At 31.9% G+C, this 14,586-nt stretch overlaps 1 protein-coding gene across 1 annotated transcript; it reads left to right on the top strand.

The window, feature by feature from the left end:
- Window positions 1-54: 54 nt before the first annotated feature.
- On the top strand, window positions 55-14,212 carry LOC131931359 (mutS protein homolog 5). The gene is made up of 26 exons (XM_059288145.1): window positions 55-264; window positions 1,557-1,680; window positions 2,078-2,158; window positions 2,612-2,686; window positions 3,520-3,641; window positions 4,237-4,346; window positions 4,608-4,726; window positions 5,303-5,348; window positions 5,857-5,995; window positions 6,349-6,411; window positions 6,623-6,694; window positions 6,847-6,903; window positions 7,077-7,149; window positions 7,320-7,429; window positions 7,942-8,022; window positions 8,137-8,182; window positions 8,614-8,655; window positions 9,105-9,201; window positions 9,366-9,455; window positions 9,875-10,001; window positions 10,916-11,140; window positions 11,481-11,624; window positions 11,991-12,128; window positions 12,310-12,383; window positions 12,529-12,667; window positions 12,935-14,212. Exons 1-26 carry the CDS (start codon window positions 121-123, stop codon window positions 13,775-13,777), a joined length of 3,381 nt encoding a protein of 1,126 aa, XP_059144128.1. The 5' UTR covers window positions 55-120; the 3' UTR covers window positions 13,778-14,212.
- The last annotated feature ends 374 nt before the right edge of the window (window positions 14,213-14,586 follow it).

The raw sequence follows: 14,586 nt of genomic DNA, 5'->3' as shown, positions 1-14,586 counted from the left end.
AACTTGAAAAATTAAGTGTGATCTGAATGCATACTGATTGCAGTTTGACTGGATGCTGTCAGCAAGTCCTACTTTCAGGTTCTCTTTTCTTGATGTTACAGAGTTACCCTTAGTTCAAAGATGGCATCCTCGTCTTCAACTCCTGGTGTGAGACTGAGCCTTTCTTCTCTGTCTCAGGTACAGAGCATGCTGGACACTGATGGGGAAGATGATGAAAATGATGGGAGAAGAACAACTTCTGATACATCGTACTTAAATGCTGAGGTAGTCAATGGAATTTAAAAGTTTTAAAAATAGAAATTTACTTTAGGCTGAAGTTTATAATGTAATATCTGCCAATGAACACATTATACATTATAAAATTCTGGTTTTTATTTTTATGCATGGATAAAATAGGAATACATTTAAAATCACTTTTTTAATTTGATTTCATTAAGATTTAGCTGCTTGAGTTATAAATTACTTTTTTGCCCTTAAGAAATATTACTACTGGCCAAATATTTACTTTAGCTTTCATTGTGGATTCTTGCATCATCATTATTGACTCCTTAACCCATTCTAGTTTTCATTCTCAATAGAATGGAATAGAGCACAAGATTTCTATTAGTTCATGTACATAGATTGTCTTTGAGATCACCCTGATTTGGACCTGACTCTAGTCTCGGGAATAAGAGACTATTGAGCTAATCTCACAATCCCATCTTAGGCTGAGATTCTTTTTAAACTCTTCTTTGCTTTATAGACCATCAGATCTCACAGAATACTTTACTTTCTTTTCAACGGATGTTTGATTGGTGTAGATCAGTTTCTACATCTTTCATCCTCTTGTTTGAGCACTTAGCTCAGGCTTTATATACTAAAAAATGTCTGATAATTTCAAGTAGTCCAGCTTACAGCCAACTGAATGATCCACATCCTTGAGCCTGTATACAAAAAGTTAGCTGGAGTGTTGAAATAATTTCTATTGAGTAAAGCCCTCCACTAGACACTTGTGTCTTTCTTGTAGTGGAAAAAAACACTTAAGAGGGTGATGTCATACATCTTAGTTGTACTAGATATCTCATCTTTGGTACTGCTGGCTCAGTTGGTCTTCATTGCATTGAGGTTTAGGGTTAGAGTGGATTTCTGTCTGTAAAATCAATATGATAGATTAGTAGATAGATTTAGGATGGTTAATCAATAGATTAATAGATAGATTTAGGATGGTTAATCAATAGATTAATAGATAGATTTAGGATGGTTAATCAATAGATTAATAGATAGATTTAGGATGGTTAATCAATAGATTAATAGATAGATTTAGGATGGTTAATCATTAGGCCTACTGATTATTGTTTTAACTTTTTGATTTCAAAAGATCAAAAAATTAGAATGCATGCAGTTGTAATCAAGACTAGATCCCTCATTGAAAAATCATTTTAAAAACATATTCTTCCAAATACAATTAATTAAAACATTGCTGTATTCTATTTTATTAACCATGTTTAATTAAAATTAAAATATTTTAAAGGTATGTTAATAATAATGCCAACTATTTGTTATGTTGTTTTATTAAGGTATATGCAGCAGTAATGTGGCATGGGGGACAGCTTGGTGTATGTTACTATGACTTGAACAGTTTACAGATACACGTCATGCCGGACACCCTAGAGAGTGATGATTTTTCTTTAGTTAAGCAAAGTATGATTTTAAGTTTTATTCTTAGTGAAGTGTGATTTATCCTTGGCAAACATATTTGGTTTTTTTCTAATTTTGGTTTTTAGAAATACACTCTGTTTTATTTCTTGCTAATAAACTTAGCTTCAAGTCCTTGCCTCAGTACAACCTTATTTAATTGCATTTAAAATTTTAAAATAGTTTTTTTATTTACTTATCTTTTCTGCTAGTACTTGACATAATGTCAAAAAGTATAAACATAAAGTTGACAAATCAACCACTGGGATTTCTTTCTGATTTTTAAGATATTTTTTTTTCTGTTGGTCTGTTTACCTTATTTTATTTGTGCACACACAAAGCAATTGTGTATATGAAGTGTTATATTTAGTGACGAAAATCAATTACTAATTTCTTTTTTTAGTTCTGCGAGAAATCCAACCATCTGTTATCGTTCTGAGTGCATTACAAGACAACCGCTTACTGACCTGTTTAAAACAGTTGGGTATGAAGTTAAAATGTGCCTTTAGTTTTACATCCTCATGTGTCATTCCAATAAAACCTTTATACACAACAACTTAAATCATAAACACAGATACACTCATCGTTAAGTGGACTCTTGAAATAGTGGAGTATGTTATATTTTAAACTCTGACTCATCCAAACTAAAAACCACTTAAGTCTTTCTACCTAGCAAAACAAAAACACGATTGAGCTATTTTGGTATATTGGGCATTGTTTATGAAAGCAATCAAGTTCTACATTATTTCTTGATGAGTAAAAAGAAAATGCACCAATCCTTCATCCATAGTATACAGTATCTTCAATCTAAGATCTTAATTTAAACATCAGTTATTTCATACTTCTTTGTTAAGTCAACAAACAATTCATGCACTATTTTTTATAATATTAAATGACCTACATCCCTGATCACTTTAATTAAAATGTAATCAAACAGTTTCTAACACAAGATCAAGTCCAGGAATCATCAATGAAGCTTGCAGACTGGAGTTTCTACCTAATTCAGATTTCAGTTAGTAATCAGATTTCATTTAACCTCTGACTTGAACTAGGTTACTTCTGGATTCTAATTGTTCTTGTTTTTTGTCTTAGAGCTGTGGTAAAGTTTATGATTTTGTGACCTGGTACATGGATTATGTGGTTAGTTGTTTGCTCAGCTGCCGTACTTTCATAAGCTTGAGTCAGAGAACAGTCAGAAATATGTGGGCTTGTAGACAACCTATGTATTTGCATATCCTCAAATCACTAATTTGCACAGAGCACTAAATAACATTTCTATTGAACATGACATTATTGTTAATATGGAGTTAGCTTTTAAAGCTCCTCATCATCTTTTCCCTTTTGTGCTCAAGATACATGAGGCAACCACAGAAAGCTAGGTTTTAAATTGCTTGTCAGTAAAATTATTTTAAAAGTATGTTGTATCGCTTATACTAACAAGTGGCTAAATTACGGTTATTGTTACTAGCTGAAACCTTTTAAACTATTGATTTTTTTGTTGCCTCTAAAAAAACTACAACCATCTTTTAATAAGAAATGAAATAATTGATAGTTGGGGCTAACTAGATTGTAGTTGAAAATTTATTTACATCTTGCTTGAAAATTGTACAGTTATTACTAAAAAAGTTAATTGTTTAATTTTTTAAATATGTTTTTATTTCCTTTAATTTGTTTACACTCAACAAAATTATCTATTTTAATTTTATGCAGATAATGATTTCATATAGCAAGTTACTATTTTGACAGCTCACAATTTTAAATAATCACAAGCTGTATTCTTTCCATTCCACAAAATGTTTGTTACAGGCATTAATTTTTTGTTAGCTTTGTTTTCTTAAATTTTAGATTATGAGGTAGGCAAGAGGCGCATTCTTGCAATCAAGCTCCCTTCAATACCCAACCACTACACAGAGGATGAGAGGAAGGTGCATTTTTCATCTTTAGTTTCCTTTGAAAGAACCAATATGGTATGGTAATATTTTTTACTTCACCCACAATTAATAATGGTATAGGTATTAGCTAACACTGACTTCCATATAAAAGAGTTAACAGTTAAAAATTAGTATTTAATACAGTTACATATTTCAAGGACCAAAGCTTTAAACTATTTCATTCATATAGACGCACTAGAAAGTAAAGAAAAAGTAGTTTTTTGCTAAGACAGTATGTAGAGGCCATGTGCTTGGGTAGTCAGCACTGTACTCAAACACCTTTACTTTCCACAAATAACCAGTCAGCCAAGTCTAGTGCTGTGGCACCAGAATTAGACGGTTAAGCTAAAATTAATGTAGGCTGCTTTTTCACTTACTCAGGGCACCAGTGTTAGCCTAAATAATGCAAACATCAACAACTTATCCATATTTTAAGCATTGGACAAATGCTAATGAAAAGACTGCCTTACTTGTACAGCAGCTGAGCAAACACCAGCAATAAGGCTCAAGCAAAAATTTTGATTTTATAGCTTTAAACATTCACAATCACAGTCATGACATTGGTTTGTATTTTAAAAGATAAATAATTTCAAGTTATATTGATATACTTGACGCTATATTCATTGTCTAGATTCGATCTATTGGTGGTCTCTTAAAATATTTGGACAAGACGAGGGTTGGAGTGGAGCTGGAGGATACAGACATGTCGGTGCCAGTACTTGGCTTTAGGCTACTCACTCTGTGAGTTTTAAAACAAGCTTAACAAAATCAATCTATTCTCATACTGAGTATTCTTATCCATCCTGTAAAAAGTTTCATTTAAAAAATTAATAGGCAAAAGTGTAGATGATATAATACTGTCATTTATTTTTAAAAACATTTACAAATTTTCTTGATTGAGGTTTTTTTTTTTCATAAAAAAATCAAATATATTTTTATTAGTTGCTAGGCTTTTGATTATATTTTAATTAATTTTTTTTTATCTGTCTTGTCAACCCTCAGAGAAAACCAAATACAGATTGACGCTCCAACATACTGTGCTCTAAACATTTTTCACATGGAATTTCATCCATCTGTGTACAAATTTGGCTCCAGTAGCAAGGAAGGATTGAGCCTGTTTGGTAAGAGCTTCTTTATACTGAACCTGTAATTTAAATGTTGGCACACTTATATTAATTATTATGCTTTAAACCAGGGGTCTCCAAACTCTTGATGCGGCCCGCGAGTTCCTCTCATCCGGCCCGCGGAGATCATTTTGTCCACAGAAAAAAACGTTTATTGGTGATGGCTGAGGAACTTTGCCCAGAAAAATCAAAGACATGCCTAGAAGAAACTGGCCCCCGAACTGAAATTTGATAGTCAATGCGGCCCTCGGACTGAAAAGTTTGGAGACCCCTGCTTTAAACAATGTGATTAATTGCATTATTCAGATATTAAGTTACTATGGTACTAAAAGTTTTAAATTCATGATGTGATATATAAGATATTTATTTTTTAGACAAAAGGCTATAATTAAAAAAGCCAGTAAAAGATTTTTTTTTTAAATGTTAGCTGCAGTATTCTCTTCCAAAAAAAAATATTTAAGTTTGAAATAAACATTTTATATAGTTTTAATTAATAAAACAATAAGACTGATACTTGTGATTTTCTTGAACAGTTTAATATTCACATTATATTTGTTTTTGAAAACATTTCAGGAATATTAAATAGATGCAAATCTTCTATTGGAACTAAAATGTTAAGGTATACATTACCACTTGTTTCATGAAACAGATTATGTCCAGTAAAGGAACATTAGAATCCAGTGAAAAAAAGGGGTGTTAAATTAATGATAACAAACTTTAAACTAATATAATTTGCTATTAAACTCAATCACCAGCCAAAGTATTACAATACCCTTAACTCTAATTATGTCCCTAACAATACTAAACCTGATACTGGTAGTTATATTAATATTATAATACTATTAATTATCTTTGAATAATAAAACGTTTTTAAAGACTCCATTGTTGAACACTTGTAGTAGGAATAAATATGACAATGATAAATTGTTATGTTTGTTAAAACATATTGTCACACATTTTGTATGGCACTTCAACAAAACAAAATCCTTTTGGTAAAGTATACTTAAAAACATTTTAAAGACTCATTAAAAAAATATTTTTTTGAACTCAAATTTTAAAATTTTTCTTTATTCCTATTTTTCACTTTTCTGAAGTAATTATAGACCATGTATATTTTTTTTCTCTAGACAATGGTTTTTAAGACCCCTGAGAAATGCTATGCTTTTGAATCAGCGCTATGATGCTATTTCATTTTTTCTGGAGCCTCGCAATACAGAAATCGTAAATTGTCTACAAAGCAGTCTTAAACACATCAAATTCATACCTGTAAGTTTTGTAGAGTTAACTAAACCCTAGAAGCCTACTGCATTTTTAGTCTCATTTATTTTACTTTAGTCCAGCTGTATTGATTTTATATTATATATACACTAAAAACAATCTTACTTGGTTTAGATAAAAGTTTCTTTTTTTCCATTGTTATAAACATACAGTTAAACCTGCCTTTAAACGTGAAAAACTTTTTGGGTATTACAAATAGTAACAACTGTTGATATGTAATATTAATTTTATGTTTGACGAGATTTCCAATTTATGCTTTTCCTGGTTTAGACAGGTTTGACTGTGTATACTTCACTATAATGTCAATTGTAAAAATATGTTCCCAATCTCATTTATTTTAGAAAATACTGTCTAGAATGTCCAAAGCTCAAGCTACAATAGGTGACTGGGTGGCTTTGTTTACAGTAAGCTGCTTACCAGTTTTTTTTTACATATCATTTGATCAAATTTTAATCTTTAAAAATAGTATAAAGAATATATATGTTTAAGGTTGGTCTTAAAATATTTGTTAAAGTGAGAAATCCTATTGCCAGTTTATAGTGGATATTTTACATTTTGCCCTTCCCAGTAGTTAGTTAAAACCTACTTATAAAATGTTATATTTTGATATTTCAGACCATTTACTACACTGTTTATATTGGTGATCTATGCAAAAATGTAAAAACTGGAGTGGAGATATTTAAAAAAGTATGTAGATATGTCATGGTTTTTTTAAAATAGGTAGATTTAAAAATAAAAATATTAATCCTTATAAGATGAATTTGTTATAGATAAAGGGAGGCTACCCATAACAAAAATGAAAACTTTAGCTACTATATTTTTCATTAAATATCCAATAGGTAAATATGACTATCACAGATGATCTTCATCGTTGTGCAAACCTCATATGTAAAACAGTAAGTATGGACATATTTTAAAGAAAGTAAAATCGTATTGTAAATCCCTTGAAATTGTTTTTAAAATCCTGGATTTTTTCTGTCAGTGCACATTTTTACAAATAATTTCCACAAAAGCCACAAAATAGGACTAAGATGATACTAATTAGAACTATGAACTGGATGATTTTCAGATTAATTTTGAGGAATCAAAGCAAAAGAAAAGATTTGTTGTGCAGCCAAATGTAGATGAAACTTTGGATGAAAGTAAGAATTATTTAGAATAAAACTCAATTAATTTATGTGTTTAGTTTTTGAAAGTATTTTAATATATTTTCCATTTTTTTCACTTTCACAAATGTTAAAATAGTTCCTAGATTCTTTGACTATTTAAAAACTAGGCTACATAAATTAATAAAAAAAATTTTTCCTCAAAGAAAAGCGCACATTCAATGGTTTACCAGATTTGATGACTCATGTAGCTAGAGAGGAGCTAAAGTCACTGAGCAGTGAAATTTCTGAATGTGTCGTTAGCTACCTACCTCAGGTAAGTCTAAAATTACCGAACCATGACATTTCTGAGTTCTTAGCTAGCTACCTCAAGTAAGTCTTAAATCACTGAGCCGTTAAATTTCTGAATGCGTTGTTAGATACCTACCTCCAGTTCGTCCAAAATGATTAAGATGGATGAAGTTAACCAAGTCTTCACCATATGCTGTGATTTACCAACCTAATGACGTCACTCACTGAGTGGTGGGGGTGGGGTTTGACTAATGATAATTATGAGTGGGTGAGCAGGGGAGAAGAGAGAGCTTAAAAAATGTGACAAAGCAGTTTTCATATTCCTTAGAAGTACAAATTGTAAAAAAGTTCATTTTCTTTAGATTTTCGTGCAAAATTTACATACACTGCTTAGAATTTTATAATACTAATCTTACAAAATAATATGAATTACGGTAGTATTTTTTTTGTACATTAGTATTGTTTTTTACATTATAATTTTTTACCTTAGTATTTTTTTGAAATGTTGATAAAGCTAATTTGTTTTGTAATTTTCAGATTGGTTACCTGCTTGTAATTGACATGCCAGAAGGCAAGGAAGAAAATGATGATCACACAATAGATGGCCTTGAATTTAAGGTATCAGAATACTATATCTTACATTTAGTTTGTTATTTTTTCAAGATGTATTGTCATCCATATTAAATTTTAGTGCACTTAACTGAGTCACATAGCATTAGCTTGATGTTTCAGTTTGCATCCAATAACCAGTTATTTTACAAGACTCCTAAAACTTTGGGTAACTTGTTCAAGTTAAATTTTTAAAAATTAAAAAATTAAATTGTTTTATTTTCTGTTGAATGTTTATTGTATTTTTTCTCATTTGAAATTGTTTTTTAAAAAAATTGAACTGTTTATAAGCATACATTTTGTTACTGTTTTTGTAAAGTTAAAACTGATATTCTTTGAAAGGTGTTGCCCTTTGTGTTAAATCCACCCCTATGTAGCTGTTGAGTTTGAAATAGAAAGAGTTATTTATTCTATTGTTGTTATAAATGTACTAATTTTCATCGCTGCAAAATCTACAATTTCTGTGCTTGTTTTAAACTAATTGTTTTATAATATTTCCCATATTGTAAAGTTCAGTTTTATGTGTTTTTAAGAACTAGTTTCCACAGAATCAAAATTGAAACATTCATATCTGAATTTCTTTCTTTTTCACTGTTATAGAGCTGGATACTATACTGGGAGACACACAGTTAGACATTATAGGTATGTATTCCAAGAAAAATAGTCAATCATTATGACTAAAATCTCAAGACCTGCTTCTGACTATTTTAATTATTATTGAATTAGATTAGTCAAGAAGTATAATTAATTTGGTATATTACCATGTACTGATGAAGGTATTAATTGGATGTGTGGATTGGCAAAGAAGTCACAAGTATATAGTTCCTAGTGTATAAAATATAACAACTGACAAGCTCAAACCATTTGTGCAATAGAACTAGATTTTTTCTGATCAAGGGGAGGTTAAAAAAACAACAACAAGCAGCAAGACAATAAATTTTCCAACTAACAAGCTTCAAACACATTTTTAAGGATTATTAATTAAATTCTACCACTTTTAAATAATGCACAGTCTATTTACTAATATGGATTGCTTCATGTTTCATTATTTGAAAGTATTGTAGTATTTATATTTTCAAATTTTACTGCAGAAATGGAGATCAATATCATGCACCGTCTTCAAACTGTCATTCTGGAAAATACTCAAGTTTTACTTGATGTTACAGAAGTGATAGCTGAATTAGACTGGTAGTTTATTTGATTGGATTATTTTCTTTAATTGATTATACAAGCATCCATTTTTACAATTTATTTAGCTTGAAAATCAAACAATATAGTAATTGTGAAATACTTTCCCCAAATGTAAATACAATAGGGTTTATTATTACTTGTGATTTTAAAACACTCTTCAGCTTAATGGCCTTGGCTGTGTGTGCACAAGAGTTTGGTTATGTTCGACCTAATCTTGTCAAAGAAGATGTGATAGATATAAAAGCTGGGAGGTAAGAAATATCACACTATTTAGCTTCACACAAACATAACACATTGATAGAAATGTGTAAAATGTAGCCTACAGTGATAATCTAAAACCAGATATATGTACAAGAAACTTCAAGACTTATAACCTTGTACCTCTTCTGTCTTGTTACTTTAGACACCCATTACAAGAAACATTAAGACTTATAAGTCTGTGTATCTATTCTGTCATACTACTTCATACACCCGTTACAAGAAACTTTAAGACTTATAACCTTGTACTTCTTCTGTCATGCTACTTCAAACACCCTTTACAAGAAACTTTAAGACTTACAACTATACAACCTGGTACCTCTTATGTCATGCTATTCAGACACCCATTACAAGAAACTTTAAGAAACTTTAAGACTTATAACCTTGTACCTCTTCTGTCATGCTACTTCAGACACCCATTACAAGAACTGTGCTGTTCTCCATTTGTTCCTAACCATGCAATGATGGGGGGAGAGAGTGGAAAAATTAAACTTTTAACAGGACCTAATGCATGTGGGAAGAGTGTTTACCTCAAGCAGGTGAGTGCATTCTAGTCTCCATTGATAACTAATAGGAACATTTTGTCTGTAGTTGTTAAGATGTACCTATTATTGTATTGATAACTAACAGATTGATTACCAACAGATGCATCAGTGCATAAAGTTTAAAATGTCTTAAATGGTCTTGTTGGGAATTGAAAGTGGTGTGTGTTAGAGAGTATGCAGAATGAGGGATTGTTTGTGTGGTGCAAGGATCTCAGCCTGTTTGTTGTCATTGAAAGTTTTGTTAAATTGTGTTCCTGTGAGTTTGTCTAAGTAGAAAGTTGTAGTTTTGTGTAATGGAGTGGAAGGTTGTATTAGCTGTGTCACCCTTCTTATGCTGCTAAGTTCATCTCATTATCTTTTCCTGCTTGTTCCCAAAACACATTGACAGATGAAGTAGAGTTCACCTGTTTCAATGACCCCCGTATATAAAAAACATAGTACGGTCAGCATTATGCCCAGCTGCCTTAGTTTCCCTATTGTGAGTCAGGTACCCATCAGACCTGTATGGGCCCTGGGACAGTCCTACAGACTTCAGCTGCTAAGTTACTAAAGCATTATTTAAAGCCATCATCATCTTCTCTGTCTACCTTGGTGAATAATTACATTAAAGGAAGATTTTTCTCACAGCTTAAATCCCAACCCCTAACCTTTTTTTTCATGATTTGGTGTGTACACACAAATTGCAGACCTTATGCTATCCTTAATATGTGTAGATTTTGAAACATCCAAATCGACTGTTTTCTCAAAATTCAAGATCATACTTCATTGTTTATTTGGATTGATTTATACCACTACTAAATTCCCTAGCTATGTTTTTCTTCTACTAATTGCCCTTAGGATTAGTTTTTTATCAAACTTATATTGGTATCATACTTATGTAACACTAATTGTTAATGTTTTTTCCACAGGTAGCACTGATTGTATACATGGTCCACATTGGTAGCTTTGCACCAGCCGAGCAAGCAAACATTGGTCCCATAGATCAAATATTCTCCCGCATCAAGACTTTTGAGAGCATCTCGGAAGGGATGTCTACGTTCATGCAGGAAAATATGCAAATGACGGAGGCCTTGCGATTAGCCACTGCCAACTCACTAGTCATTGTAGATGAGTATGGCCAAGGCACAGAATCTGTACGTTTCATTCCAAATATAAAAACTTACATTGTTTTTATAGACTTCTTATTATGTATAAAAGTTAATTACTTTTAAGTAGGTTCAGTACATGTTATAATTTGGTAGATTTTACAGTTTTGATCAAATTTATTAAAATACTACATAGCCAATATGTCTTTTAGAAGCTATACATTTTCCATTTTAATGGAAAAATCTTTAATTATTAAATACTGTGATAATGTGAAGGAAAATAAGCATATTTTACATTTTTGTTGTTAAAACACATTTAGTGGTAGTAATAATTATAAACACAAAATAACATTAATTAATTAAGATTTTTCTACTATCTTCTCATTAGACTGATGGTCTGTCCCTGTTAACTGCTATCCTGAAGTTTTGGATTGCCAAGGGAACAACCTGTCCTTTTGTGCTAGTCTCCACACATTTCCACAGCATTATCCACAAGAAGCTTCTCCCTTCTACTGCCCAGCTTCAATATTTGGTGAGCTTTGACACAATCATTTATCAGATTGCTTCCCCTCACTCAGTGGCGTAGCGAGGTCGGGTGTCACCAGGTGCGGCACCTTAATGGTGTCACCCCCCAGAGGCGTAGCGACCCTTCCCGGGGACAAACTTCTTTCAATTTGCACCCCTCCCGCAAACTTTTGATTTGCACCACCCCCACCCCCCTTAAACTTTTGATTTGCACCCCCCCTCAAATTTTTCTCTATATTGCTGTTTTTTGCCTTGGTGTCACCCCCCCTCCCCCCTCACTACGCCTCTGCTCTCACTTTATTCCTTCATAGAACTATTTTATTTAAGCATCCATTTTGTAAATATACATGTACGTTTATTTAATATCTCACAGACTCTGGAAACAGTGATGAACAATGATGAGTTAGTGTTCCTGTATCAAATCAGGGAAGGCCACACCAGCACCAGCTATGCATGTAACATTGCAGCTCATGTAGGCATGCCAGCTTCAGTTATACAACGAGGCAAAGAGGTATTTTAGACTATTCATCTTTCTATCAGTAAACTGCATTAGATATCACTGCACCTTTAAAGATGAAATATATTTGATAAAAATTCAATGAGCTGTACTGTCTATCAATTAACATAATAGACATATCTCCTTTATTGGTGACATTGTATTACTAACATTTTAAAAATGTATTGTGTTTTAGGTCTCTGATCTTCTTGCTCAGTATAAGTCAGTACCTCACATGAGGGACAGCGATGCTAAAAAACAACATGAGAGGTAAGAACTTTGCTAACTTTTAAATGAAATCCATTACATGTTTACTATGTGCATTGTAACAAAATCTTTGATGCTACAAAATTAACTTTCAATTAGCTCTAATCCAGATGCTGGTTCATCTTTTTTTCCCTGTCATTTTTTATAGCTATGAGAAAATTGTGGAAGCCTTTCTTAAACTTGACCTAGACAAAGATGACTTGCAGGGTTTTCTGAAAGACTTTGTGCTTAAAACAGTTCAAAATACAGAAGAGAATATTTTACAACCTGTGCCCAAATATAATGAGGTATATTGTTTTTTAACAAACATCAGAGCTTAGAGGTTTTTTTTTTTGTGTGTGTGTGTGTGTGTGTTATTTATCGATTTTAAAAGAAAAGATTTGTTATACTTTTAGACTAAAGTTATTTCCAACCAATAAAATCACATAATATTATGGAGGATTTAAATTGCTGTGAATGTTAAATATGTATGTGATAGATTTTTTTTATAAAAGAAAACATATTTCATCGCATTCTGAATTCCCATTTAGATGTTTATTAATAATTGGTTTCAGGTTCCACAAATTAAAGCCACACACAGGGACAAACTCAACAGTGAAGGTGTAAAGAATTCACTACTCACTGGCCCAGATGTTGACCATACAAGGAACACCAACCCCCCTGTTGTATATGTTGATAAAATTTGTCCTATGCTGCCTGCAAGCCCACAATCAAAACAAAGAGAGCAGCCTCAACCCAAGTCAAGCGAAGATAAATTTTGTAACAGTGAAAAGTCACATCCTCCCAGCTTTAAACCATTGACAAATTTCACACCAAAGTCTGTTGTAAATTACTCAGAAAAATGCAATGATAAATTAAACAAGATAAATGGAAAAGTAAATGACAATTTTAACATAGTTCATGACAAAAATCATGATAAAACCAACATGATTCATGAAAAAACTCAAAACTCTAACTCATTACCAAACAAAAATCATGAAAAATCTCTTGATAAAACTAGAATGATTGGACATGCAGACTTGTATGACAAACTGAACTTAATTAACACAAGAGCTCCTAATCCTTTTCTAACAAGCACCCCAAAACTTCCTGACCCCCAGCAGCAGACTTCACATCCACAAAAAACAGAACCAACAAAAAGTTCAGGTCCTCCAACTGAAAAAAGGAAAATAGACATGAGGTTTCTCTTTAACAGACCCAACAAACGGACAAAAATAGACCAAGTTCCTTGCCCACAACGCAAGCAAAGTGAGTTTATGTTTGAGAGTAAATCATTAACTGCCTTGAAGAAAGAAAAACTGAGTGAAAACTCTGAGAGTGAAGGGTGCTGTGATACATCAGATGATCAGTGTCTGAGCTCCAGGTATCCTAGCACCACAGAGCTTAGCACATCCTAACAAACATCATACCATCTTCAGCACATCCTAACTAAAAAAAAAATAATCCTTTGTATCAGTGTAATAGCTTTAGAAATGAGATGTCCTGGCACCTCAGATCTCCCATTCTGAACATTCTATTGCACATCTGAACCATAGTACATCCTAACTCTAACACACACATACATCATAGAAATGGGGCACTGTAAAGTGTGTTTTTGTTTCACACCAAGGGGAAAACCATTCTTTGTCACTGTATACTTAACATTTTTCCTAATGTAAAGGGAGACAACTTCATAATTTATAATTCCACAACCATAATTTATTTGCATTGATCCTGTACAAAAAAAAAATTTAAATTCATTAAATTGTTTATAGATGTTATGAGATTTGTTTGTAACAATGTTACCTCTTGGATTTCTTTGTTTATGTAGCTCACACATTGAATTATTTTTGTTGCTTGGGTTAATACATTAATTTAAATCTCCTCTTGTTTTATTGTTTTTTAAATGGGGTTTGGATGATTATGATTTATGTGTGGATGAATTTAAAACCTGAAAATTTTGGTTTGGGAGTCAATACATTCATAGTAGTAGATTTAGTAGGTTACAATTATATTCCTTAGAAATAAGGTGAAATCTTTCTGTTAATGGATAGACATTATGGACCTACCTCTTACACTATATAAAAGATTTCCATGAACAGTCACCCCTCTTTATTAGGGATAAAGTTTAATTATTTGGAAATCCCCCCCACAAGCCCTGACTCAAAAATTTGAAACTATTAAAAACTGATTTAAAAATTTTAGCCCAGCTTTTCTTATTTATTTT

The sequence above is a fragment of the Physella acuta genome, unplaced genomic scaffold, assembly GCF_028476545.2.
Source record: "Physella acuta isolate Inbredline_101_S28 unplaced genomic scaffold, ASM2847654v3 ptg001950l, whole genome shotgun sequence".
In the NCBI taxonomy this organism is placed as follows: Eukaryota; Metazoa; Mollusca; class Gastropoda; family Physidae; genus Physella; species Physella acuta.
The sequence above is the reverse complement of the archived record's forward strand: the minus strand, read 5'-3'. Positions and strand labels throughout refer to the sequence as shown.

Excerpts from the sequence above, each read along its gene's own strand:
- LOC131931359 (XM_059288145.1), top strand. The coding sequence starts at position 121 with ATGGCATCCTCGTCTTCAACTCCTGGTGTGAGACTGAGCCTTTCTTCT. Across the intron at positions 6,904-7,076 it reads CAAACCTCATATGTAAAACA|ATTAATTTTGAGGAATCAAA; the intron begins GTAAGTATGGAC and ends GATGATTTTCAG. Across the intron at positions 7,430-7,941 it reads TCGTTAGCTACCTACCTCAG|ATTGGTTACCTGCTTGTAAT; the intron begins GTAAGTCTAAAA and ends TGTAATTTTCAG.